Source organism: Penicillium daleae, assembly GCF_028827525.1.
Source record: "Penicillium daleae strain IBT 16125 chromosome Unknown utg000008l_segment0_segment0, whole genome shotgun sequence".
Classification (NCBI taxonomy): domain Eukaryota; kingdom Fungi; phylum Ascomycota; class Eurotiomycetes; order Eurotiales; family Aspergillaceae; genus Penicillium; species Penicillium daleae.
In genome coordinates, this window is record NW_026623156.1 from 7,400,302 (window position 1) to 7,425,891 (window position 25,590).

The 25,590-nt window shown below is 50.6% G+C and overlaps 10 protein-coding genes across 10 annotated transcripts; 6 read left to right on the forward strand and 4 right to left on the reverse strand.

The window, feature by feature from the left end:
• Positions 1–649: 649 nt before the first annotated feature.
• N7458_011159 (Ribosome assembly protein 4) lies at positions 650–2,335 on the forward strand (the record flags this gene model as incomplete). The annotated part of the gene is made up of 3 exons (XM_056914541.1): positions 650–874; positions 952–2,030; positions 2,092–2,335. The coding sequence occupies 3 exons, from the start codon at positions 650–652 to the stop codon at positions 2,333–2,335; spliced, it is 1,548 nt and encodes a 515-aa protein (XP_056763390.1).
• An 824-nt stretch (positions 2,336–3,159) lies between these two features.
• Positions 3,160–3,835, reverse strand: N7458_011160 (putative IgE binding protein; the record flags this gene model as incomplete). Its single annotated transcript, XM_056914542.1, has 2 exons — positions 3,160–3,483; positions 3,578–3,835. 2 exons carry the CDS (start codon positions 3,833–3,835, stop codon positions 3,160–3,162), a joined length of 582 nt encoding a protein of 193 aa, XP_056763391.1.
• An 825-nt stretch (positions 3,836–4,660) lies between these two features.
• Positions 4,661–5,758, reverse strand: N7458_011161 (TauD/TfdA dioxygenase family protein; the record flags this gene model as incomplete). The annotated part of the gene is made up of 3 exons (XM_056914543.1): positions 4,661–5,266; positions 5,324–5,533; positions 5,612–5,758. 3 exons carry the CDS (start codon positions 5,756–5,758, stop codon positions 4,661–4,663), a joined length of 963 nt encoding a protein of 320 aa, XP_056763392.1.
• A 2,068-nt stretch (positions 5,759–7,826) lies between these two features.
• On the reverse strand, positions 7,827–9,072 carry N7458_011162 (velvet factor family protein; the record flags this gene model as incomplete). The annotated part of the gene is made up of 4 exons (XM_056914544.1): positions 7,827–8,103; positions 8,159–8,635; positions 8,703–8,782; positions 8,845–9,072. The coding sequence occupies 4 exons, from the start codon at positions 9,070–9,072 to the stop codon at positions 7,827–7,829; spliced, it is 1,062 nt and encodes a 353-aa protein (XP_056763393.1).
• A 1,810-nt stretch (positions 9,073–10,882) lies between these two features.
• On the forward strand, positions 10,883–11,095 carry N7458_011163 (uncharacterized protein; the record flags this gene model as incomplete). The annotated part of the gene is made up of 1 exon (XM_056914545.1): positions 10,883–11,095. The coding sequence occupies one exon, from the start codon at positions 10,883–10,885 to the stop codon at positions 11,093–11,095; it is 213 nt and encodes a 70-aa protein (XP_056763394.1).
• A 2,819-nt stretch (positions 11,096–13,914) lies between these two features.
• Positions 13,915–16,096, forward strand: N7458_011164 (glutaminase family protein; the record flags this gene model as incomplete). The annotated part of the gene is made up of 2 exons (XM_056914546.1): positions 13,915–14,047; positions 14,172–16,096. The coding sequence occupies 2 exons, from the start codon at positions 13,915–13,917 to the stop codon at positions 16,094–16,096; spliced, it is 2,058 nt and encodes a 685-aa protein (XP_056763395.1).
• A 778-nt stretch (positions 16,097–16,874) lies between these two features.
• N7458_011165 (uncharacterized protein) lies at positions 16,875–18,419 on the forward strand (the record flags this gene model as incomplete). The annotated part of the gene is made up of 3 exons (XM_056914547.1): positions 16,875–17,034; positions 17,096–17,301; positions 17,370–18,419. The coding sequence occupies 3 exons, from the start codon at positions 16,875–16,877 to the stop codon at positions 18,417–18,419; spliced, it is 1,416 nt and encodes a 471-aa protein (XP_056763396.1).
• A 1,444-nt stretch (positions 18,420–19,863) lies between these two features.
• N7458_011166 (uncharacterized protein) lies at positions 19,864–23,033 on the forward strand (the record flags this gene model as incomplete). The annotated part of the gene is made up of 3 exons (XM_056914548.1): positions 19,864–20,310; positions 20,420–20,843; positions 20,911–23,033. The coding sequence occupies 3 exons, from the start codon at positions 19,864–19,866 to the stop codon at positions 23,031–23,033; spliced, it is 2,994 nt and encodes a 997-aa protein (XP_056763397.1).
• A 341-nt stretch (positions 23,034–23,374) lies between these two features.
• On the forward strand, positions 23,375–23,796 carry N7458_011167 (uncharacterized protein; the record flags this gene model as incomplete). The annotated part of the gene is made up of 2 exons (XM_056914549.1): positions 23,375–23,381; positions 23,585–23,796. The coding sequence occupies 2 exons, from the start codon at positions 23,375–23,377 to the stop codon at positions 23,794–23,796; spliced, it is 219 nt and encodes a 72-aa protein (XP_056763398.1).
• A 103-nt stretch (positions 23,797–23,899) lies between these two features.
• N7458_011168 (uncharacterized protein) lies at positions 23,900–24,319 on the reverse strand (the record flags this gene model as incomplete). The annotated part of the gene is made up of 1 exon (XM_056914550.1): positions 23,900–24,319. The coding sequence occupies one exon, from the start codon at positions 24,317–24,319 to the stop codon at positions 23,900–23,902; it is 420 nt and encodes a 139-aa protein (XP_056763399.1).
• Positions 24,320–25,590: the final 1,271 nt, after the last annotated feature.

Consider the following 25,590-nt stretch of genomic DNA (forward strand, 5'->3'; position numbering starts at 1 on the left):
CACTACTTTACTAGACACCTAACTCTACGATGTGCTTACATTAAAAAATGACTTAAATAGCATTGTATATCCCAACTAATAATTCTATGTCAAACCACAACAAGATATTTGATAGATTTCAAGAGTCGATCGAATGCTCGAGTCCTCGGTTGGTCTGTCATAGGGTCCCGGAGAGTGCTTAAGAGGCATCTGAATGAAGACGACGCGTATAGAGGGAAAATAGAATGAAGGCAAGTAGATAGGTAGATATTAAGATTCCGAATACATTTTCTCCGAGATGTGCTTGGTCTCTCAAAACCGACGACCTTTGCCATGCGACATAAGATCAGATCGGCGTTTCCTCCATAGCGGAGATGTTGCCCTAACTCCAGCCGGACAGTGCAGATGAGCACCAGATAGTCACAATGGGTCCTCTTGAATACAATATGATAATTGACCGAATACATGGGACCAAGCATTCCTCAAAATAAAAAACTGCCGAGTATGGAATAATGAATTAGTGAACGGTGTCGATCCCAAAAGTCCCTCCTGCAAAAGTTCCCCCCCCCGGCCAGTTGGCGCTGGTCAAATCCCCCACCCGATAAGATAAGCCCTCCTAAATCAAAATTTCTTCCTCCGTCAACTCCTCCAAAAAAAAAAAAATACCACAATGGCGACCCTCCTCCCCCCGCCCAGTAAGCGCCAAAAGCTCGCTCAGGCCGAGAAGGCACGGGAGCAGCAGGAGATTCAGAGCATTCCCACCGACCTGGGCAGCGTTCGTGTCCAATTCTACGAGCAGGCCACCGGCAATGCTACGGGACCTGCGGTGTCGGTCCCAGTGGCCGATGCGAATATTAAGAACCTCGAGACGCTGTTGAATACCCTACAAGGGAATGTAAGACACTCGGAAAGATTGAGATGTCATATGTCAAGAATTGAACCAATCGCTGACCTACTGCTACTGCTTTACAGGACGACGACGATCGTGTGCCATACCGCTTCACCTACCAATCTGACAAGGAGGACGGACAGACTATCGATATCCTCGCAGACGTATACCACTCGCTGCTCCAACCTGGCATTAAAACGACCGAAGACACTGTCTCCCTCTACTTCACCCCACAAGCCGTTTTCCGAGTCAAGGCCGTTTCTCGCTGCGCTGCTTCCATCGCAGGCCACGGCGAGGCTATCCTGGCAACCTCGTTCTCCCCGGTCAACTCGTCGACCATGGTCTCTGGTAGCGGCGACTCTACAGCCCGAGTCTGGGATTGTGAAACGGGTACTCCGCTGCACACCCTCAAGGGACACACTAGCTGGGTGTTGGCGGTGGCTTACTCGCCAAACGGCGCGATGATCGCGACGGGAAGTATGGACAATACTGTGCGGTTCTGGGATGCGAAGAAGGGACAGGCGTTGGGTGGACCAGTCAAGGGCCATTCTAAGTGGATTACCAGTCTTGCGTGGGAACCCTATCACTTGCAGGAATCTGGACGGCCCCGTCTGGCCTCGGCATCGAAGGACTCAACCGTGCGGATCTGGGATGTTGTGTCGAAGCGCATTGAGCATGTTCTCACCGGACACAAGGGGTCGGTCAGCTGCGTTCGATGGGGTGGTACTGGGCAGATCTATACCGCGTCGCACGACAAGACGATCAAGATTTGGAATCCGAAGGATGGCACGCTGATCCAGACTCTGGCCGCGCATGCCCACCGTGTCAACCATTTGGCCTTGTCCACTGATTTCGCCCTGCGCACGGCCTACCACGATCACACTGGCAAGGTGCCGGCTACAGAAGCGGAGAAGGTAGCTGCTGCGCGGAAGCGATTCGAGGATGCAGCCACCGTGAACAATCAGATCGTGGAGCGATTGGTGTCGGCTAGTGACGATTTCACTATGTATTTGTGGGACCCAGCGGCCTCGAATAAGCCTGTTGCGCGACTCCTAGGCCACCAGAAGGAGGTCAATCATGTCACCTTTTCGCCGGACATGGCATACATTGCGTCTGCCGGGTTCGACAACCACGTCAAGCTTTGGAATGGACGTGATGGAAAGTGAGTGTCACTCCTTTCTCGAATAGCAATTCTTTCTGTGTTACTAACGCCTCTCTTACAGGTTTATCACCACATTCCGTGGCCATGTTGGCGCTGTGTATCAATGCTGCTTCTCTGCGGACTCTCGACTGCTGGTATCCTCTTCCAAGGATACCACTCTAAAGGTCTGGGACGTTCGCACCGGCAAGCTGGCTACAGATCTGCCTGGGCACCAGGACGAGGTCTTTGCGGTAGACTGGAGTCCCGATGGACAAAAGGTTGGCAGTGGAGGCAAGGACAAGGCGATTCGAATCTGGCGGAACTAGAGGGTGTAGATAGTAGAGTCCTATATAGAATGATACCCATTACCTGATTGCACGTCCTAGCATATAGGTATGACATGGAATACTGGACACGAAAGTTTTACAGATCGGGCGCTGCGGTTGAAGTCTGCTTGGGATTCTCATAGGATTCCCTAGGCATGGGGATGTAAGCTGCTGGCCATATCTCTTGCAACGCTTCAGATTTTAGTTCTTCTCCTTGGAATCTACTGTGCTGTGCTGTGCTGTGCTGAAGAATTATTTTTATCCTTCTAAGAGATATCCGAACATAGAGTAGTAGATCTACAGGTTGAGTAGTGGAATCGCAACGGGCCTGAATGGCTATAATGCTCATCTGCTCACGATGTATATTGTATTTCCAAACTCGAGTCGCGAACCCGGAAACCCGAGCGACATGGCAAGCCTTGCGCATACTAAACATAGCGGCATTCGTTAGATGGCGTTAAATACGTTAAAGTCTAACACAAAAAGAACATTGCTGTTCCGAAAGTAGTGATACAGTCGGCATTCGGGATCGAGAATCAATCGAAGAGTACGGAGTATTATATAGGTGGCGACACGGATTTTCCAGAAATACGGTCTCACGATATGATAGTTTCATGTCTTACTGTGTATCCGGCATTTCCTGGCTGCAATACTCGATCACTAATTTGTATTATGGTCACCCAAAACGCACTACTCGCTCGCGCAAGAGTACGACTAATATACAATAACAATGACATGCTCAAAGCTAAACGCTCTCATATCAAATCTAAACAAAGCCCAAATCCAAAATGCAACTTCATCCACCTCCAACCCGACTGCTCCGCTTAAGCATACTGCCAAGCAGGAACATCACCCTTGTACGGCATCGCAACGGCCGAGAAACCCAGACAATCATTGACGTTACCGGAGGGCACGGTCGCATTGGTCGCGGCGACAAAGACCTGCCAGCGCTTGTCGGCGGTCGGACAGGCCATGAATCCGCTTGCGCCCCAGGCGTTGAAGGTATAGTGCGACAAGGAGTTGCCAGTCTCGTAGGCGAGAGCGCCGACGACGGAGCCAGGGGGGACGTTGGCGGAGTGGGCTTGGGTGAAGCTCAGGGCGCCGGTGGAGTCGACATAGACTTCTTGGCCGCCGGGGACTTCGACGTCCTGTAGATGCAGAGTTAGTATAAATGTTACTTTTGCAGATCATAGATTTGTGTGATGTTTGTTTGAAACTGGTGATGCATGTCGTGTTACGTACCAGAGCGTTACCGCCTGGTGCCAGGACGGTCTGGTTGCCTGGTGGGCACTTCGGCACGACTTCGGTCGGGCAGTACGATGAGGTTGAGCCGCCGAGCCAGAACTTTTGTCCGGCGGCGTTCAGTTGCAGGTTCTGGATGGGCGAGGCGGAGCGGACTGCCGTGACAGTAAACGGCGGGTTGGCGTCGGAGGTGACTTGTGAGGCAGGAGCTGCCGCGGCCAATAGAGGCAGGGCGAGAGAAGCGATGAAGGACTTCATGGTGAAGGTGGATGGATGGTCGAGGTAAGAGAGATGAAGAGACTTGCGAAGGAAAGTTGATGGTGATAAAAAGACAACATCTCCGAAGAATGCAGGGTCTCTTTATAGTCCGGGGAGGAGAGACCAGGCAAAAGAGAAGCGATCATCCAGGGACCGTCCTCCTCATCATCAACCCCGCCAAAAGGAATCGGCCGTACCACATTTGCAGGATGCAACAGGGGACCATTGACCACTGCGGGTTCCTGTGCAGATCAACAAGAAGAATCAATAATAATAGGTATCCACGGACAAACCACAGTCCGACAGCTCTCTTAGCGGAGATGCCGAGTGGCAACTCGATTGGGCGTGTTTGAGACACAACCGGCCAACCGCCGTTAGACGGGGCCCTGGCAAGGCAGATGATGCAACTCGAGCATTCACGCTATCTTCTGTGAAGTAGTTGCTGAGAGGGGGGCAGAGTGAGACACTGAGACACTGAGCCACTGAGCCACAGCCGAGGATGGCGCCAAGCTGCTACTAAAGGGATCTGCACTTTCCCATATTCCCATGTCTCACCTGGCTATTATTATTCTTCCTGGAAGAAAGTGATTATTCTTGGCCTCCACGAGCTGGTGGAGGTCGCCATGTGGAGGACCGAGAGGGATCGTCAATATTGAGACTGCTACCATGGTCTGATCCTGATCCTGACCCTGACGATGATGTTCGGATGCTATACTGACTATGATGTTATGACCTGCTCATCTAATATCCGACAACTGCTTACTACTCCCCATTCGTATCAGGTCTCAGATTATCATCCTGGTACCTCGTGCCTGATCAATCACTTCACGGCAATCCCTGCCGCACTTCACTCCGCTCATTCAACCCCCACGCCGAGCCACTCCCATCATGCACCGTCGCCCGTCGCATATCCCGTCGAAACTTGCCTTCAAAGCTTCCCCCGACCGCTCGGTGCATCACACTGGTATTATCCCACAGAATCAAGTCCCCGGCTTGTTCCCACCCAATGCGAAGCACATAGCTGGACTGCGTGGCATGTTGGAAGAGCCGATTGAATAACGACTGCGATGCTTCCGCGTCTATCCCCTCGATGTGGTGAATATGTGCAGCGATATACAGCGTCTCTCGACCCGATCCCTCATGTCGCTGGACCAGGCGATGTCGTCCCATCGGATACTCGTCCGGATTGATGTCGGTGAACGTCGTGGGCGCAGCCATTTTACGCGAATGCCAGAGCGAGTGGGCTGCTATATAGTCCTTTTCTCGCAGTTCATCCTTGAACGAAGTCGGTAGCTCGTCAAAGGCTGTTCGCACGTCGGCGAATTCGGTTTCTCCGCCCATCCCTGCGGGTGGAAGTTCGTGCGCCCGGAGTAACGAGTACCCTGCTCGTCGGGGGTTGAAGCTTGAATCTACGTGGAAGAGTCCATTTCCCTGTTGTCTTCAGCGAGGGACACAGGGATGGGTAGGATATGATGGGAATGCACTCACCTTATTCCACTCCCGACGGACATTGTCCAGTGCAAACACCATTCCGTCTAGGTTGATATTACCCACATCAAACAGGCGGACATCGGAGAGTCGATGCGCGCGACCACCAGCCGTGTAGGGTGTCACATCGTCCAACTCGCCAAATTGCCCTGCAAAGGCAACGTGACGTGCATCGTCGAGTCCCGTATTCCGAAACACGCAGACACCATACTAATTTCAGGTCGGGCAGGATGAGTACATACATTGTCTCTGCTAATTTCCCGTGGTTTATTCCGGGCATAGACCCACCTGTGTGATTGCAGTTAGAATGTCTTGAAAGATTTCTCCCTCCACTGGTCGCGAGAAGTCTACACCGCTTATCTCGACGCCGAATGTAGGGTGTAGCTTGGTGATGGTGATATGCTTGAAGGCGGGGGAGGTGGAGAGGCCAGGCATTATGGTGATCTGGAAAAGCTAAAAGCGGGTCTGTATACTCCGTACTCAGTGCTGGATGTCTCACATTTCAACCATTTGCCAGTGCTCTCGAATCCGTGCTTGCTTTTAATACTTTGAAGATGTTGAGACGACCTCGGCATGAAGAGCGTAGATAGGCTGATATCGTGCGGGGAAGACTCGGACTTCTGTCCTGATCATAACGTCACACTATCCATGTGCTTGATAACACTGTGGAACACGAGAGAGCTAATTAATGGAAAATAGTCTCAATATGTCGTGCCTATCTCTAATTTTACTGGTACCCTCTTCCGTATCAGTCGTCTAGCGATCTTGAGGGTTTCATGAGTAGCGCCAGCACCTTGTCTCAGATCGCGATGAAATTACTTGGAACCTCTCGATATAACCACGCTTTCTTCTGTAGTCATCCCCTGACTCGGGTCTTGATTATTCACCGAACGTATCAATCTCGATGGGTTACAAGTATGTACATGTCTCGTATCGGAAAAGATACCCACGAGCACCTGCACATGATGTCTCACTTAGGTAGCAGTTGATGTACTCGATAAGCCCGGGACTAGCTACCTGACTCTTTCCCAATTTCTACTATTCTAGACCGGTACACCGAGCTCGCACTATACTCCAGATATATACCTATGATAGCAAGCGGCCAGTACTTCTCTTGTGAAATAACAGAGCTGCATATTCCTCTCTCGCTTCATACAAGTGCACAAGTAGCCTCCTCGGGACCTCGGTCTGCACTTATAAATGATCTTTACTGATACAAATCATCTTACTTTTGTTACGTATTAGCATCATGTACCGGTCTTGTCTAGGAACTCCACCACCCCTGCAGAACATGAGATCACGCACACTATTGCAAAGTATCGATGGCGACCGTGTGAATACGCGTGGTATGCCAGTCGAACCCGGAGACTTTCAATACTGGTTCAGTTTTGCGGTGGATTTGATGAACTCAATTCTATTGTACAGCCTTATCCTGGGTTCAGATGCTGTACTTGTGATTTACGTCGAGACATACATCCTAGGTATCGTCATCGTTAACGAGGTGCTGGAAGTGTCACCGTGGACCAGCATAGCCAACCGAGACCAAAGTAGAAAACTTCCCTTATTTCGGGTTACTTACTATTTGCACACTGTCTACCTGTCCCATATCCATGTCAGTAGTATCCCTCCATGTACTAGTGTAGTGCTGTGAGCGCTCTGCTCTGCTCTCTTCGGGTAACGACATCCACATGCCGAGTTCATCCAGACGATCTCAAACGCTCATAAGCGGGAACGTACACGCCGGACATCCACTTTGCCAAGTAAGAAAATTCATAGCTTGAATATGCAATTTCCATATCGGAATATATGCGAGACCCGATATACCCATCAATCCTTGTCATTGGTCATCCGACTTATGGGGACCCTCAACCTTGCAGGATTCCGGGATAGTGGTCCCGTTTTAAGGTTATCTCCGCCACGGGTCTGGGTCCACCTGTGCAACCAGGGTATCCCGACGATGAAAGTGTCCAATATGAAGCAGCAAGATGAAAAGTGAGATAGCCATGTCCCTTCTATTTCAACCAAACAAAACTATCAAGACGCAGCTCGACCCGAGAAAAAAGGATGGAGAGTCACCGAATAAATATATACGAGCGGACGAGTTGCTGCCGAGGTATAAACATGGCCAAGGGGCCAGCACAACAAAGCCAAAAACAAAGCCAGACACCTCCTGCACCGATCCGTGTAGCAATATAAAGATATAAAAAAAGGAGACAAGCGGGGTAAAAAGAGGAAAAAGAAAAAGAGAAGGCCACCGAGAACGCCGTTGAAAGCCAACACGCCTCCCTTTTTTACCCCCGCACATGTTAAGACTTTGATCCGCCAGCCCAAGCAAGAGAACAAACAAAAAGACACACCCATATCCCATCAATCATCGTCTCCAGGCGGGAGAGACTTGAGTCAACTCCACGTCGAGTGGAGCCTCGCTTCGTACTGGAAAGAGGTGGGTCCAACAAAGCTCATTCCAATATATCAGCAACTTTGTTTTCTTTTTTCAGTCCCTTTAGTAATCATCCCCGTCATCATCGTCACCGTCTCCGCCACGACCGCGCGGACCCTTGACACCATCCTTTCGGATAGGAATCTTGATACCCTGCAGCGCAAAACACTTGCTCAATTGAGTGCTTTCAATGACACCGGGGAACTTCTTGGCGGAAAAGACTTGGAAGGGTTCACTAAAGACCGAGGCCAGAACGGGGGCGGATCCATGGTTGATCACGGGTGCCCCGTTGCTGGTTTCAGTGGACTGAGTGCCCACATTGACAAAGCTCATTTTGAGGCTATCGAGTGTTAGCGATCAGCACATCTGCAAAGGTTTCTGGTCTCTAGGCTTACCGGAAAGTGCCTTCTGTGCGCACACTCAAATCCTGCAGAATAAACCACACCCCGATCTTGTTATCCGGGTCTGTTAGACGGAAAGCACTGGCACTGAGACTGCCGATCAAATTCCGCGTAAACATGCCGCCCGGACCACCCGAGACCGGTGGCGCAGGAGACATCGCAGCTGGCATCTGGCCTCCTTGGGGATAGCCATAGGGTGGGTACCCAACTGCCTGACCGTAAGGGTTTTGGTACATCTGCTGCTGGCCATAATAGTTGTTCACGGGGGGATATCCGATCGGCTGCCCGTATGCATTCTGACCATAGGCGGGGTAGGTTGGAGACATGCTCTGGGGTGGAGGTGGGTATGAAGAGGACATGGCGGTCGAGATGGAGGGGGAAGTGGCAGAGTGCTTGACGAGGTTGACCTCGCTCGTGCCATCAGCGTTCCACAGGTCGACGGTGAGCACATAGAAGGATGTGTCGATCTCGCTAGAAACGGACGAGCAAGGTCAGGATTGCCACAGAGAGAGAATAAGCAGGGGGGGGCCAAACGTACTTAATATCAATCTCTTTCTCTGTGTGTTCATCTCGTACGATGAGGCGAATACATGGTGGTGGAGTGATCGGTCGTCGATCCTAGAGAGTAATTCACGTTAGTCGGGGTATCAACGTAGGGTCTACCCTTGAAGAGTTCCCACCTTATCACCGAACCCACACATCCGAGCTCGGATGGGCTGTTGCACGACCTGTAAGGACCAAATCCGGCCTTCGTGGCTGGTCGAGACGGGAGCCAGGTGGTCGGAGGACCGCAACGGACCTGGCCCTGGCGTGGGATACGCAGCGGACGGGCCAGCGATGCGGTCCATTGAGAGCGGTGGTGGTGGCGGCGGCACCGGATGGGCCCTTTCTTGTTCAAGAGCGTACATGGTTCGTGATGTCGAGGAACCGAGGACGAGGTTCACGATAGAAACGACGGGTCCCTCCGTTTATGTGTAAAAAGATAAAAAAAAAGAAAAAGATCTGCTTGATCGTGGACCCTTGAAGTGCTCAGGAGCGGGGGGTCCAATGTGACATGCGACCCCGCGGAATCCAGACGTCACAGTTGAAGCATTGACTTCGGGCGGAAGCTGAAGCGGTCGCGAGCGGTCTTATCGCGCACACGAAGCAGAACCGAGCTCGCACGTTTGGACGGGGATGTGCGAGAGATGGATCAAGACTGCGGACAGGGGTTTAGAGATGTTCAGCCGCACGGAGGTAGATTTTCGTATTTGGGATGGAGGTGAGGATCCGATCGCGACGTGGGCGAGAAGGTGAAAATTCGACCAGGTGAAGATGGCCGATGCCCCAGGCCAAACCCGCGAAATGAGAGCGGGAGTGGCGACTCGAGAACCGAGAACCGCGCTGTCGGGAGGTCGGGCTGTGGTGGAGGAGGAGGGGGGGGGTGTTCGTTTCGAGGGGAAGGCGACTCAGGAGAGAGCTGTCTCTTGATCTCCCAATCGATCACTGTATATCAACGCATTTCTGATTAGGAAAATGGCATTCCAACTTGATCGCATCCATGACGAGTGACGGAATACGGAATGGGTGAGCCACAAGACGCAGCTGTCAGAGTGCGGGAGATTGGCTGGGCATCCACGGATCGCAGGTCCGAAGTCTGCGGTCCACCACGAGTCATTTCATTTGGATCGACTTACCGAGTCACAGGTTGCGAGCGGCGACGAACAACGACGAAAGAGCAAAGAGTATCCGATTTGATTGTACAAAATCGAGGAGGAGGGGGAGGAGGAGGAGGGGGAAGGAGAAAGATGAGAAGGTGAGGGAAGAAGTGGGAAGGGAAGGTTGGAAGGTGGAAGGAAGCCGGGGGAGGGGTGAGAGTGATCGAGTGACGTTCTCGAACGTGGGCCGCTTCGACTGGGCATGAGAATGATTCTTCTTGGACCGAGTTCACCGAGTTCACCGAGTTCACTGAGTTCACTGAGTTACTAAGTGAGTGACTAACTGAGTTCCTCCCAATTGCAGTCCCAACTGGAAAAAAATGTCAAAGAGATCCGCACTGCAGGAACCTCGACCCAGTCCGTCGGTTGCTGGGTTTTTTTCTTGATCGCTCTTGACGAATGGGGTTCCTCTTCTTTTCATGGCCAGGCCTGATGTAACCGCGAACCTGCTCGCCTCTAAACCCTTCCAGCAACCAGCAACCAGCGACAGCAGACTGCGAGGTCCCCTGCTGCACTGATCGACCCTCGACGCTTCTGGGGATTGGGCCGCTTGCGGAAATCGTGGCCCTGCGGGTCCCTCCGTCTGCGACACTGGACTGGACACTGGACACTCCTCACGAACCACAACTCGTCCATTTCCGATGATTCGGCCAATTGGCCAGAACGAACTGGCCATTGGCATGCACCCAGAACCGGCCTTCATGGACACTTTTGTCGGTCGTCGGTCATCCCAGCTGTCATCAGTCATCAGTCATCAGTCATCAGTCATCAACGGTGCTAGTTAGCTATTCTTCGGCAGATTCTCGGAGCCGAGCTCCACGGCCAAAGAAGGGGGGTGGTCCTGATGGCGATTCAAGAGCCCGCCATCTCGACCGCCTGGGATACGCCACGGTTTCCGATCGAGCTCCCTGAACAGTAACGATTGATGGAATCCACAATAATGCAGACTGGATAAACTACCTGCAGCGGGCATCGAGTGGATCCCATTCTTCCACCCCTGTGCCTGTCTGTTCCATTGCCGATGTCTGCTCGGCGCGCCCACCTGCCGCGGTACCAGAGCCCGACAACCCATGTTTTGGGCATGGGCCTGTCGGACCACGAACACGCGAACCTGTCGGATGATCGGGTGGTACAGCCGGAGATGAGGCTTGGTAGGAAGGAGCCGTCCGATCGGGAAGTAAACAATCCTGGTCGCGATACACAAACTCCCGGTAAGCACCAAGCTAGTCTCTAGTGGCTGGTTTATATGCGGGCATAGTTAGATAGAGGTACCCGTTGGGCCCTCCTGTAGCTTCATTCACAGCTCTAGTCTTTGTATGGAGAGCGAGGTAGAACACTCAGGGCGAAGGGGTAAATGTCCAGCTGGAGAAGCTGATACGGGTGCACCATTATAAGCACTGATTATCCGATGACTTGAGTGACAAGATGGTCAAGCGAGAGAGAGGGTCACCACGGGCATAAGAGATCTATACCATTTTACCTAGTCTAAACGACATAACTATCTACACAGTATGAATCCGGACGTTATCCTCTCTATTGAGAAGCTCATATTTAGTCTACAGGAACATATTTCCTAGGGAGCTTGATAAGTCGAGTTTGGAAGCATCTAGACCTACTCTAGCTGGAGGTTATTTTCCCGAGGCACCTTTTATCTCGATCTAAATGAATTGAATTTCGAAAAAAAAAAAAAAAAATATGGAGGTTGCCATATTTGGATAGGGCCTTGGTACCTGATACTGTTTATGTACCTTGCAGTCCTCTGCAGCAACCTCCGACGAAAACTTTTGTATTGACATCTCGCTCTCGTTGGAAATATTGGGTTGACCAGCTTATCAAGCATATTATAGGGAAGAACGGACGGACCAGATTTCGTCAGTTGTCGTCAGCGGATCTGCGTGCACCTGATTATCTTCTCCATTCATGTATATAGACCCAGAGATGAGGGATTCACTGCTCAATATCTGCAGAGACGGCTTTGTTAATATTTAGGATTAACAGCCGCAGTGGGTCTCCCAAGTTGATAAGACAAATGAGTTGCCACTAGCCTTCCTCCGTCCACGTTGTCAAGTCTCTGACGGAGAACCGAGACTTTAACAGCCGGGAAGGATGCGTATAATGGCTAGAAAATGTGCACCGGCCTTTGCTCACTGCCTCGAAAGAGGTTGCTGTCACCACCCATACTATATTCCACTACCGGCTCGTCTGCAGCCTAGGTCTAGCGGTCACCAGCAAATCCCGGTTGATGGAGTAATTGTCAAGTCATCAGACAACCAAAAGCATTAGCGAACAACGGCTATAGGCAGAGAGTAACGCCGGATGACCTCAAATTTGACAGTTCTTCCGTGCTCTATGATTCTCCCGTTACTGAAGGCTGATTGGTCGGATTAGCTCGGCGGAGGTGGGGTAGTTTGGATGGATGCTTGCTAGAACCCCGCACAGCAACAGTACCGAATAATCCACGAGGTGTAGGTGTGTATGTGTGCTGTGATATTGTCAATATATTAGACTCGGCAAAAGGAAGTGGAAAGTAAAAGCAGACGGCAGATGGATTCTTGTAATTGATTAAGTGATGAAGAAAGGAGAATGTAAGGACGGTCTGCAGTATGTTGTGTCTGGTGGCCCGGGCTATCACCGCCACTATGGGACTCCCTTGCTGCAGTCTCGATCTTGGGCTTCGTTCCGAGCGGAATAGGAATACGAAGTCACATTTGATCTTGATGTGTTCTTTCCGTCTCGAAAGAGGATAAAATTGCTCCCTTGTGTGTTCGGTGGATTACTATGGAATTTCCTATGAAATTTCCTGTTGACTCAAAGACCCATTCAGGCCTAGGTCCTCCCAGTACTTAGCAAAGTAGATATTTTGGTCGAGTTGCATGGCAAAAGCCTGCAGTGTCGTCCCTGCAACAATGTTCTAGTCCAAAATGAGGATCTCTTGTCTCATCGCTCCGCGTTTACTGACTAGGTAAGATGGTGTGATGGAGAGTAAGCGGGGAGCTATACCTAATTGACTTGCATTGTAACATCACCCTGTCCATCTCACACCGCTCATGGCACTAGTTACTAGACCCATGATACTTGCTGGTGATAGAGTTCCATTTTAATGCTCTAGTAGCATGTCCGTGGACTTGCCGGACGCTTTGAGATTTTTGGAATCTTATAGTGTTAACCCCAGTGTAAGACCGTGAGAATGTATATCTTGCTCGTGGGAGGATCAGAGAACACATAGATCTAAACAATACGATTCCCTGAAATTAGTCAAGATAAATTCATCAACAAGTGCATACTGAAACAGCAGTATCTCGTCAAGGTTGACCACCAACAACATAAACTACCAAACTGAATCTCCCATGTGGATCCCCATGACGCCATGTCCTGCGGCTACTGAGAGCCAACATCTCCGCTCGGCTCTCGCCTGTCGACTATATGCTGAGGGCGATTGGATAGGAAGACAAGAATATGCATATAATCTCATCCTTCTCGACATGTTAACAAGACCAAGGCTCACTGGGTCTATAATGGCGTGCTTATGGTTGCTAGCACGAGTGCCGAGCCGGAATATCATGCATGACGGAGTATACTGGCGCAAACTATACCCTCATTGTTCTCTGACTGGTAGCAGCGAGAGAAAATATGACTCCACTGCATCAACTGACATCCCGCCATTCTCATTCACCCCACCTTCAATCACTCAACGGACATGTCTGATTTGCAGGAAAGCTGGTCTCGCGCAACGAGCACCGGCCATGTTGTGATCGGAAACCGTTGGCTCGTCGGTCTGCAACCATGCAAGATGCATTCGCATCTCACCCACCGCGTGGGGATTCAGGAACGAAAGGAAAAAAAATAACTATTTGAAGTCGTGAGTTTCCCCTCCGTTTTAAGGCATAGCATTCTTGTTTGGACGGCCCGGCACGCGAGAGCTTCTGTATATAGATAGGCACCGTTATCCCTTGATTCGCATCGTGTGGCTATTCCCCTGTTATTACCCTTTCGATCTGCATACCTGGGCCGAATCGACATCACCCATCGGTCTGGGACTCGACTGTTTGCATCATGTTGTGGTCTCACGCCGGGAAGGCCATTGCCCTGGTGGTCTCGTGTTGGGCGTCGACGAGTGATGCCATTACATACTCTCCGTTGAAGCCTCCATCATATCCATTGGCTGTACGGAGCCCATATCTGTCAGGTAAGATCTAACCGCAGATCAAATGATCGAGCACGGATCGGTCGTTGAATCTTGGTCTCTGATCATTCTGCTTGTTTACCCTTGGCCCACAGTTTGTAGAGTGACTGACCATAATGATCGACAGCGTGGATCCCCGGTAATGAAGTCGCGTCACTTTCCTCCAACAACGCGCAATTCTGGGCCGGCAACAAGCTGATTTGGTCAGTCATCGCTCGAGTCGATGGGGTCGCGTACAATTTGTTTGGCGTGGCCAGCCCTCCCAGTGGCACCCAGTCCGCCACCGTCACCGAGGCGACTTACACCTCCACTCATTCCACGTTCACCGTGACGGCGGGATCGCGCGAATTCACTCTCGACTTCTTCTCGCCGGTATCGCCCAAGAACTATCTGCGGCAATCCCTGCCCTTCTCCTACCTCACGGTGACCCTTGCCGCGGGGGACTCGAGTTCGGTGCAGGTTTACTCGGATATCGACTCGAGCTGGACCGGTCAGACCAGCGACTCCAGCTGGAGTTACTCCACCAGCGGATCAACGGGCATCTTTCAAATCGAGTCGGTCGGCGCGACCACTTACTCGCAGAATAGTGACGGCCAAGCTCTGTGGGGCAGCGCCGTCTACGCCACCCGTCCCTCCAGTTCCTCCTCGCTCTCCACTGCCTCCGGCCCGTCCCTAAGTGTGCGGGAGTCGTTTGTCAACAATGGCAACCTCACGGGCAACCACGCCAGCTGGAGTTCCACAGGCGTCGTTGCACACGCGCATGATTTGGGAACGACGGCAGACGAGTCCACGGTGACTTTTGCAATCGGTCACGTGCGAGAGGAGTCGATCAACTTTTTGGGCGACGCGCAAACGGGCTACTACCGAGCCACTTACTCCAGCACGGTGGATGCAGTTGTGCACTTCTTGGACGACTATAATGATGCCAATGCCGAGTCGGTCAAGTTTGATAACCTGATTCAGGATACGGGTACGTCCAGTTATGGGACCAACTACTCGGACATCCTGGCATTGTCAGTGCGACAAGTCTACGGAGGCATCGAGGTGACCATTCCGAATGACTCGCTGGACACGAGCGAAACGCGTGCCTTCATCAAGGAGATCTCCAGTGATGGGAATATCAACACGGTCGATGTCATATACGCGACATTCCCGATATTCTACATACTGAGTCCTGAGATTATCAAATTGCTCATTGCCCCCGTGTTCGAGTACATGGGCACGAGTGCCTATACCAAGCCATACGCAGTGCACGAGATCGGTGCCAACTACCCCAATGCGACAGGCCACCCGTCAGATGGCGAGGAGATGCCAGTCGAAGAGAGCGGTAACGTGATATTCCTCACTTATGCCTACCAGGCGGCCACTGGCGACACCGACCTGGCAACCAGGTACTCGGCCCAGCTGAAACAGTACGCCGACTATCTCTACCAGAATGGACTTTACCCCGCGTCCCAGCTGTCCCTGAACGACGCACTCGGCGAACTGGGAAATCAGACCAACTTGGCTGTGAAGGCTGCCGTGGGTCTGGCTACTTATGGTGCCCTGTCTGGCCAAAGTAACTACACTTCTGCCGGCAAAGAGTTTGCTGACAAGATCTGGACGGATCGCCTGGGGACGGATGCTGATGGCACTCAGTTCTTGATCCAGTATGGAATCGACCCGTGGTTCCTCGTTTATAATCATTATCCAGACCTGCTGTTTGGTCTGAACGCCTTCCCAGATGAGGCCTACAATGCCACTGCTGCATTTTACCCGAGTGTACGCAGCGCAGCTGGGGTGCCTTTGGACGGGTCCATCGGCTGGGGCCAAACGAATTGGCAGTCCTTTGTCGCTGCTACCGTGAGTGGCGATACCCGAGATGTTCTAATCAGTGACTTGCACACGTATATATCGAATGGTCTGAACTCGGCGCCTTTCTGCGACCGGTATTGGGTTGAGGACAGCGGGAGCTTTGTGGCGGGCCAGGAATTTTCATTCCGCGCGCGGCCCACGCTGGGCAGTCATTTTGCTTTGGCGGCCTTGTCTGGTGCTAACATTTGGTCTTCTTGAGCTGAACTTTCATGCTGAAGGATATTTGGAAAAGATTCTGACTTTAAGAAGTCATCCTAGAATACCCTTTGGGGTTGACATTGCATACTCTGGGGCCATCGGCATTGGCTTGGCCCTGAATTTTGTCACACTGCATACTCGTGTGGTTTGAATCTTGCAGCTTCATCTTTCAATGAATCATATCTACCCATTTACACCTAAAGCCGGCTTGTTGGCCCAAGCATCGCTAGTCCTGAGATGTCTCTCCTCATCTTTCCCCCCTCATCTCGGGATATGGTCCAACCCTGGCCGTGCGGGCTACAGAAGTAGATTAAAAACCTTCTGCTTACGTATGTCACCTTGGCATGAAGCTACAACAAGCTTAGTAGATTGTGGGGGTACCCTCGACTAGGCATTCTCTTGGCGAAGCTTTTATATAGTCGGGATGTGGGGGCCTTTTCCATGGTTGATCAAGTGGTCCACAAGAGCTTCCCTCACAACTCACCTAACCCTGTCAATCGTCTCAATACGATTCTGGCAATACCGTTTTTACTCCAGGACATCTTCTCTTTAGAATCTTCTCCACTTCTTCCCGACGATGATCGTACCCCGTTCGATGCTCAATAAGCGGGGGCTCGTTCCCCATGGGGAATGGACAATTGCGCGTCCAGCACAGCTCTACTTCACGTAGTAAGGCCAGGGACGAGTATATAAGAGGTACATCTGGTCTTCTCGTGGCTCATCCCTGATAAATAGGCTAAGGCGCAGTTCACAATCATCCGAAAGAAAATCCTTGAAAATGGTTTCGCAATCACTCCTTCTGCTGTTCCCAGCGCTAGCGCTGGCATCGATCACTATTGAGGATCCCTCGGATGTCATCAAATCCAAGTGGTGGACTAAAGACAATGCGCTCCTTGCAGACTACAATATTCCGATGACCAGTACTCAGCCTTCGGACAGTGAGTAGTTTCTTGAACATCCATGACTTTCCTCAAAAATTGGGTCTAACACGATTTACAGTCCAGGCAACCCACAAGTACGACGGTTCTAGCGTCAGCGCCAGTGTTGACCATGTTACATGGTCCGCTACCACAAATGACACTAGTGTCCTACTCGTTGCCAATGGTGCCGAGTTCAATGGCTCGTACATCGACTTCAAGAAGAGTGGATACTCGACCAACCTGAACACGGCCAGTTTCTGGGGGTTTAATGCTGCAATCAACGTGGTCAGTATTCAATTGGAGTATTATCGAGACTCAAATCCAGCTCTAATCATGATCATCTATATCTATAGGCCAATGCATCCACTGCCTACTTCGATAATGTCAATGTCACTGTGCACAACGGAGCTGCTCAGTTCTATTCATATGGAACTGACACTGTGGTCCACGTCAACAACTCTTGGCTGTACTCGTCTGGACCTGTCAGCCACGGCCTTTACGCCTCTGGAAATGGTACAATCATCGGCCACAACCTCCAGGTCTACTCCGGTGGATACCGCTCGTCTAGCTTCTCTGGTGACTCTCCCGGCGGCTACATCCATGTCTATGATAGCGTTGCTCATGCAGCTGGCATTGGCTCTGCCACCTTCTACTCCCTCGGTCTGATCGATGCCCACAACGTAATCAGCGTTTCCGAGAAGGGTCCCGTTGTCTTCTCCGATGGTCCCCAAACTACCAACCTGACCAACTGTGATGCCACTGCTGGTCTGCTGGGTGGAGTTGTGATCTTCAGCAGCTCGATTCGTAACAGTGGTGCCAAACTCAATCTGGTCAACACCAGGTTTACCACCCTCGGCAAGAAGGTCCCCGGTCTGTGGTTCGGCAACATTATTGCCAGCGCAAACTTGAACAACGCCCAGCTCAACACTGACTCCGGCATCCTGGTGGTCGCCAACTACTCCCAGGTCACCCAGGACTTCGACTACTATGCTGACTACGAGGACAACAACAGCCTGTCCCCTGCCGAGGTGACTCTGACCGTCACTGAGTCTGATCTGGTGGGTGACTTGGTCGCTTACAACAAGAGCGTCATCAGCTGGACTCTCAACGACTACAGTAGTTGGACTGGTTCTGCCTACTCTGGCTACGGAGAGGCCTACTTCGACGTTGCCCTGGATGCTACTAGCAACTGGACTCTGACCCGGGATACTACCCTGCAGAACTTTACCGATACGCTAACAAGCCTATCTAATATCCACAGCAATGGCCACAATATCTACTACAACTCAAGCCTGAACAGCTGGTTGGGTGGTAAAACGGTTCGTCTGTCTGGTGGTGGTGCTGCGAAGCCAATCTCTTCCAATAGTCGTGTTCCCCGCGGAATTACTCGCCGCCAACTGTGAACTAGGATTGCTGAACTCTGGGCATTGTAGAGATTGAGTGGATCTGTCAATGGATATAGTCTTGGTAATGCGGAGGACTAGTATATAGTGTACTGAACTTGGTAGATGGCATCGCTATAACAATGGACCAGTCTGTGATTATCACACGCGAATTGTTATTTTGGAGTTAGACAGATTTGAGGGGCAGCAAGGGGTTCCCAGCTGATAAACGTGGAGAATATAATCTTGCCATACGTAGGTTCAGTCAACAGCTGATCTAAAATCCCCCTGTCACTCCAGAGAGGCGTCATCTGAAAGGTGAAGGGAATTCCGGGGAAAAAAGTATGCATCATTTCAAACATTTAATCTTAGTCAGCTTTAATGGAGTAAGAAAATCATCACGTAGCTAAATCATGGGGTATGGTAAGCGCACGCTATACTTAGGAAACCGCTGTTGCCGAGGTTGAGTTTTTCAATGCCAACAACAATACTTCACAAACTAAGGATCTAAATTCCCCAGCGTCCGGTTATCGACTGGAAGTTACAGGGACCTGTTACCTGTGGTATTTTATATCCACAATTTGAACTTAACAATAGCTTGAATGAGATATATCGGCTTCAACTATCCCGGCTTCGCATGTCTTTTCACCGAGATTCAAGTATTTGCTGGGTTGTTCTAGCAATCTTCTAGAATCTCGTCCAATCGTGAATAAGAAGTATGCAGTATTCTGCACCCCGCATTTGAGTTTCTTCTTCCATTGCCGAAGTGTAATCACGGCCCTGCGTTAAATGTTATCTCCGTATTTCGTATTCGAGTTCGGATTCTCGTATACTCGTATTCCAGTGCTCTTGCAGGCTTGGGTACCATAAACATTATTAGATAGATACGGATACACCCGGCAGCCCCGTGAAATGAGCGAATACCAGACGTCGGTGTTAACCAAGTCAGCCAGTTGCGTGACGGGATGTGGACCACTACAATTTGGATTAGGGGGTTTAGACTCAGCGCTAGTCCAGGTTCCCCGCGAAGCTGGGGATGGCTGCTCTGCCCCCTTCATAGTCCCTTCGGTCGAGCTCCACCCCGAACAACCTCGGGGGCGGGGGTTAGTAATGCTAATTGGATCGTATCAGGGTCATGATTACTCAGACTAACTGCCCCATCACGAAAACATCCTCGAAAAACCCACTCGCGAAATTCCAGCGTTACGATCGTCAGTGCCTAGGCAGAACTATGCCAGGCCCCACGTCTAGAACCCTGCGAGGGACGAAAGATGGAGATGATCCCCACTTGAAAGCAGTCCTTCTGCTCGGTCTGAAAAAGCCCGAAATCATCTTGTCGATCTGAAGGACTTGTTGAAGGTCGGATATACCGGATCTACTAATATATAGCTGGAATAGTTTGAATGGAAGTTGGAGCATTCAAAGAGTGTCAAGCCGGTTTCACACACTCTTCTCGCTTTTCGAGATGCGGACACCTGCCATCAGTTTTCTGAGCTTACTGCTGCTCTGGCAGCCGGCGCGAGCAGATATCAATGATCAAACCTCCGCAAAGGTGGACCGAGGCACCTTCGATGACCCCGCTGCCCGACTACGTCCGCGATTTCGATATTGGCTACCCGATGCCGGAGTAGATGTACAGACTGTACAGGATAATATCAAATCTGCTGGCGCAATTGGGGCTGGGGGAGTGGAATTCCTCCCATTCTACAACTACGGTGGTCAATTGAGCCCAGAGCCTACGGGTGCCAATTGGACCAAGGATGGATTTGGAACGCCTACGTTCCACAAGATGTTTCTAGGTGCGCTTGAGGCCCACAAAGAGGCTGGTTTGGTGATGGACTTCCCTCTTGGACCGAACCAAGGCCAAGGTGTGCCGGCTGACCCGAGCGATGAAGGATTACAATGGGATTTGGTACGTGCATGCCATACTGATAGTCTTTGCTTGGGACATAATCTGACCCAGGGTCGATAATTAGGAACCTTTCTCTGTGGAATTGACAAACGGCCAATTCGATGGACAGATTCCTGGTTGGGGTGCTGGTGAGCTGGTTGCATTGGTCTCTGCTGAAGTGCTGTCTACCAAGAACGTCAGCCTCGGTACAAGCAGCGGTACATCTCTCTTTGGAGCAGCTCAAACTTCATATCTTTCTCTGGTGCTCAAGAATGGTACTCTGGTTGACTGGGGCCAGAATGTGTCTTCCACAGGACATGTCTCGCTCAGGTTCCCTAGTGGATCATCGCATCGCCTGTTTGCATTCTACCAGTTCCTGACCCATGAGAAGAACCTAGAATATAGCAGTGGCAACGCCAAGACCATCTGGGATAATGGCTCATATGTGGTGGACCATTATAGTGCGCGGGGTGCACAGGTAGTGGCCAAATTCTGGGAAAGGTACATACTGCCCGATGGCGTTAAAGAATTGTTGATGGAGGTTGGCAACTACGGTAAGACGACCTGTACCCCACGTCAAGCATTTTCTGTCCCAAATTGTTGCTAATCTACCTCCACCAGGATGGGAGGATAGTGTTGAGATCAGGTCGAATATTTCCTGGACCCCATCACTCCCGGAGGTCTTCCAGTCAAAGTATGGCTATGACTTGAAGCCGTTCCTTCCGTTGATTACATTCAAAGACAACAATATCAACGTACAAAGCACCAACCCCGGTCAATTCTACTGCGTTTTAGACACTCCCGATCAAGGCCTTGGCTATTTCAATGACTTCCGTGGCGCGCTCGTGGCAGGATACCGCAGCTACTTGGAAGAATTGACTAGGTGGGTGAACAGAGAGCTGAACCTGCAGATGTCAGCTCAGGTTTCATACAACTTGCCAATGGATATGGAAGCCAATATCCCTTTTGTGAATGCCCCAGAGTGCGAAAGCCTTCAGTTTGAAAGCAACATCGATGGATACAGGCAGTTTTCTGGCCCCGCTAACTTGGCTGGAAAGCGTGTCATTTCCAATGAGATGGGGGCTGTTATGATGAAAGCGTATAATCTTCCACACAGTGAGCTATTGGGCTATATCAACCGGGCTGTGATCGGCGGCGTGAATCAGGTGGTACTTCACGGGCAGTCATATACGGGTGATTACTATGGTACTACCTGGCCTGGCTATACGGCGTTCGTATACTTGTTCTCAGAACTCTACTCCGACAAGCAACCTTCCTGGGGCCATGGCTTTGGAGACGTCTTGAACTACACAGCTCGCGTCCAGTATCTTCAGCAATCGGGAGTACCACGCACTGACGTGGTCATCTATAACAAGGTCTCTGGCACCAATCCCAATTTCCCAACACTATACTCGTCAAATGACTTGATCGACGCTGGCTATACCTACACATACGTCTCTCCCGACAACTTTGCACTCCCCCAAGCCCAAGTAAAAGACAATGTTTTTGGCTCTGATGGTCCAGCATACAAAGCTATGGTTATCACCAGTAGCAGCAATCTTACCCTGGAGGGTGTGCATTACATCCAGAAGTACGCCCGTGCAGGACTACCAGTGATCCTCAGTGGAGGTGACCCTGGTGTCTATACAACACACGATAGCAGGGATACACCGGCAATCAAACAGGCTATCCAGGCGCTGAAGCAGTCCCGCAATGTATACAGCGTCTCGACCGGAAAGGTTGCTGCCAAATTGCAGACCCTTGGTATCAAGCCACAGGTTGCCCTTCAGACCGATGGGACATGGTATTCGACCTGGAGAGAGGACGTACAGAACGGTATGGATCACGCATTTGTGTTCTGCGATGGTAATGCGTCGACTGGTACCGTTTCTATTGCCAGCAGCAAGACTCCTATCTTCTTGGATCCTTGGACTGGCCAAAAAAAGCCTGTGCTCGAATATACTCGTCACGGAAACCAGGTCATCATTCCTCTCAGCTTGGCAGCCAACCAGACAGTCGTGATTGGTTTCATCGAGGGTGCTCCGAAGCCCGTGCAACACGCCACCCAGCTGCCCTCGTCTGTACTCGGATACGACTATTCTCAAGAGTCTGGATTTGAGCTGTACGTTTCCGCTAGCAAGGACCGTCAGTCACTAATTCTGTCCAACGGCAAATCTGTTAGCATCTCCGGTACGAACGTATCCGAGCCTTCCAAGCTGTCCAACTGGACCCTCACGGCCGAACACTGGGAGGCACCCTCGAATATCTCCGATGTTGACACGGTTGCGGCCAAGCACAACACAACCCACGACCTCTCGTCTCTAGTTTCGTGGACGGAGATCGAGGCATTGAGAAACGTGTCCGGTCTGGGATACTACTCGACAAGCATCAGCTGGCCTCCAACTGGTCATCGTTCTGCCGATGGAGCCTATCTCATTCTTCCCGCCATTTCACACGCCGCACGGATATATGTTAATGGACAAAAAGTCCCTCCAATTGATTTCTCCGCCCCGCGGGTGGACCTCGGTCAATATTTGAAGAAGGGCTCTAACCAGATCACCGTCGTTGTTCCGACTACCATGTGGAATTACATCCGCAGTATCGCCGGCGAGATTGAAACCGCGGACGTCCCGCTTCAACTTCTTATGTCGGCAGTTGGATATACGACTCTCCCTTCCGTCACTGATAACGGCTTGATCGGCACTGTAACGCTAGTGCCATATGTGAAAGTACATTTGGAATAGATTGTTAGTGACTTACAAGGGATTTTCAGGAGAGAGCGAAGCGGGTGATAGTACTAGTGACGTGCACTATTTTGCATCGGCGTGTTTCGTACGTACATATGAGAGAGAAATAATAATTTTTCTTGTAATGGTGTGCATTGGGTTCACCGTATATGGAAATTAGCTTAGAATGAAAATTATTTGACAAGAATTAGGCTTGTTGATATCGCTCTGAGATTTCGTGATTTTTCCGAGAGCCTTATCTCAAGTACATGATCCCGAGCCGCGCAGTCGAACCCATGCGAGTAGCCTGATTCGGGAAGAGCGAATCTGGGCGAGCCTTGATCGGCCTCACACTGACCATGGCGGGTGAGGGTGATCAAATATATGCGGCCATGTCTTGCAAGAGCTACTAGATCTGCTAAAGAGGAAACGGTAATATCACCGTCCAACATTCCTCCTCAATCGTCATCACAGCAGAGCAGCGTTCTGCCAAATTGCTAACGTACTAAGTAGGCACAAGACCTTCCACATAACCTGATCGACAATCATTCTCTCTCCTGCGTTTTTAGAGACAGCTGTTCCCGTGTTGGAAGTCCCAGCACTCGATGGAGACAGCGAGCTCGTTTCTGAGCTGCCCGTGGAACTCCTGGTAGAGCTGCTTGCGCTGGCGCTCGTAGAACTGCTAGTCGAACTACTGTTTGAGGAGACGAGCGTGAAAACCCCACTTTTTACATACCAAGGGGAACTTTCCTTCGGCAAGTCGGAGCCTGACGCTTGTTGAATATAGATCGCCAGATAGAAGGTGAAATTTCCGGAGAGTGAGTCATAACCAAAGGGCGTCGACGACACATCCCACACTGCATTACCAGATATCCGAGTCAGGGTCAAACCAACGAGCCCGCAAACATGTTGCCAGCATGTGGCAGAAGAATGGGGGATAACTGACCATGTTCTCCAGTATCCGGTATGCGTTGCGCTATCTTCCCGCAATTCATATTGGCAAGGTAGCCATCACAGGCAATTGGCTGATTATCCATCCCGTCGACTTCCGTAAAGGAATACGCCAAGCCCGACGTATCAGTATCCCATACCTCGATCGAGATACTTCCTGAGACATTTGGTGGTGTCCAGCGAATAGTGTACGGAGAAGCGTAGGTGACGATCTCGCCTTGTGTAGGGCGGAGAACTTGACTGCTTCCAGTGGCCTGAGAAATAGGCGTTGTTGTCGAAGATGACGTTGTGGATTGAGCAATAGCGCTTGCTTGAAGCATGAAAAGAACAACAGCAAAGCGACTAAGAGACATGTCGAAGACCTGAAACGAAGAATATACTCCTTGGGAACCTGAGTTTGGATTTCAAGCCTGATTTAGGGAAGAGTGTGGTGGTGATCGACTATGCGGCTGATTGTCGGTTGAGATGCTTTCTGGTAGAATATCGCACTTTAAGACGTTTTGAATCTCCCCTTCATAATAATATCGCTTTCGTATTCTGCGAAGTGTCGTGGACCTTACGCAATATACGGCACCTGAGAGGCTAAGAATCCGCCTCTCGTATTTAAGCTTTAACGATGTGTGATGCGACCACGTTCAGTAACCCAAGTACCTAATAGGTCAAGTTTGAGCTCTGACACAAGAAATCTCGTCAATCAGCATGATCAATACCACTTCTCCACAAAACCCAGCATAAGAAGGACTGGAATTGATCATACTCAAAGGCCGAAAGCATGACCCTTGGTCGCGTTTTGTGACCTGAACCCTGACCACTCATTCATTCACAACATCTAGTTCATTTAGTTTTAATGCTATTTCTCAGGACAGGCAATATGTTCAGTTAACAGACCCACTGAGATAGGGTGGTTTCTCTTTAATTCCGACATCGAGTATCTCGACGTTATCAAAGGTTAGCTGAACAGCAACAGCGCCCGATATATCGTGTAAAATTACCGCATTCTCAAATCTATTATTATCCTGCCACATATCTCACCCGGATATAAGTTCTATTCTCCTCTTTATCAAGCCATTTGGGAGATTCATTCTAGTCATTTCTGTGTGCGTGTAGTCAACGTGTTCTGCGGTATACATCTGCCTCGAATGCTTATTTTAGGTACTTTCATCCTGCTGGGTCTAGCCCACGTGGAGCGGGTTAGATCATCTGTTTTGCATCTGTTTCTGTCTCCACTCTTCGTACTTGTTTTTCTTTTTTCCCCTACCTAACACGACTGAGCGCCCCCTTCTCATCACGCTTCAATCACTAGCCCCCATCCCGGTGACATGAAATGCTCTATGTGATGAAATGCCCAGCGGTTACCTGCACATTCGAGCACCGTCACTCCCAGTCCACTCATTGAATATTGCTTGAGAGCAGCAGGAACAATAATTATTTGATTTCGGATTCGAAAGCAGTTTCAAACAGAGATTACACAATGTTAACGTGGCGGATTACAGGACGACGTGCACTACTAGAAAATCCGCTGTTTACTACTACGATGCTAAGATCGCCCACAAAAACATCTGATTTGGATAGGAAAGACAAGTTTGCATCATTTCACTCAAAGCAGGACACGTCCGGCATCGCG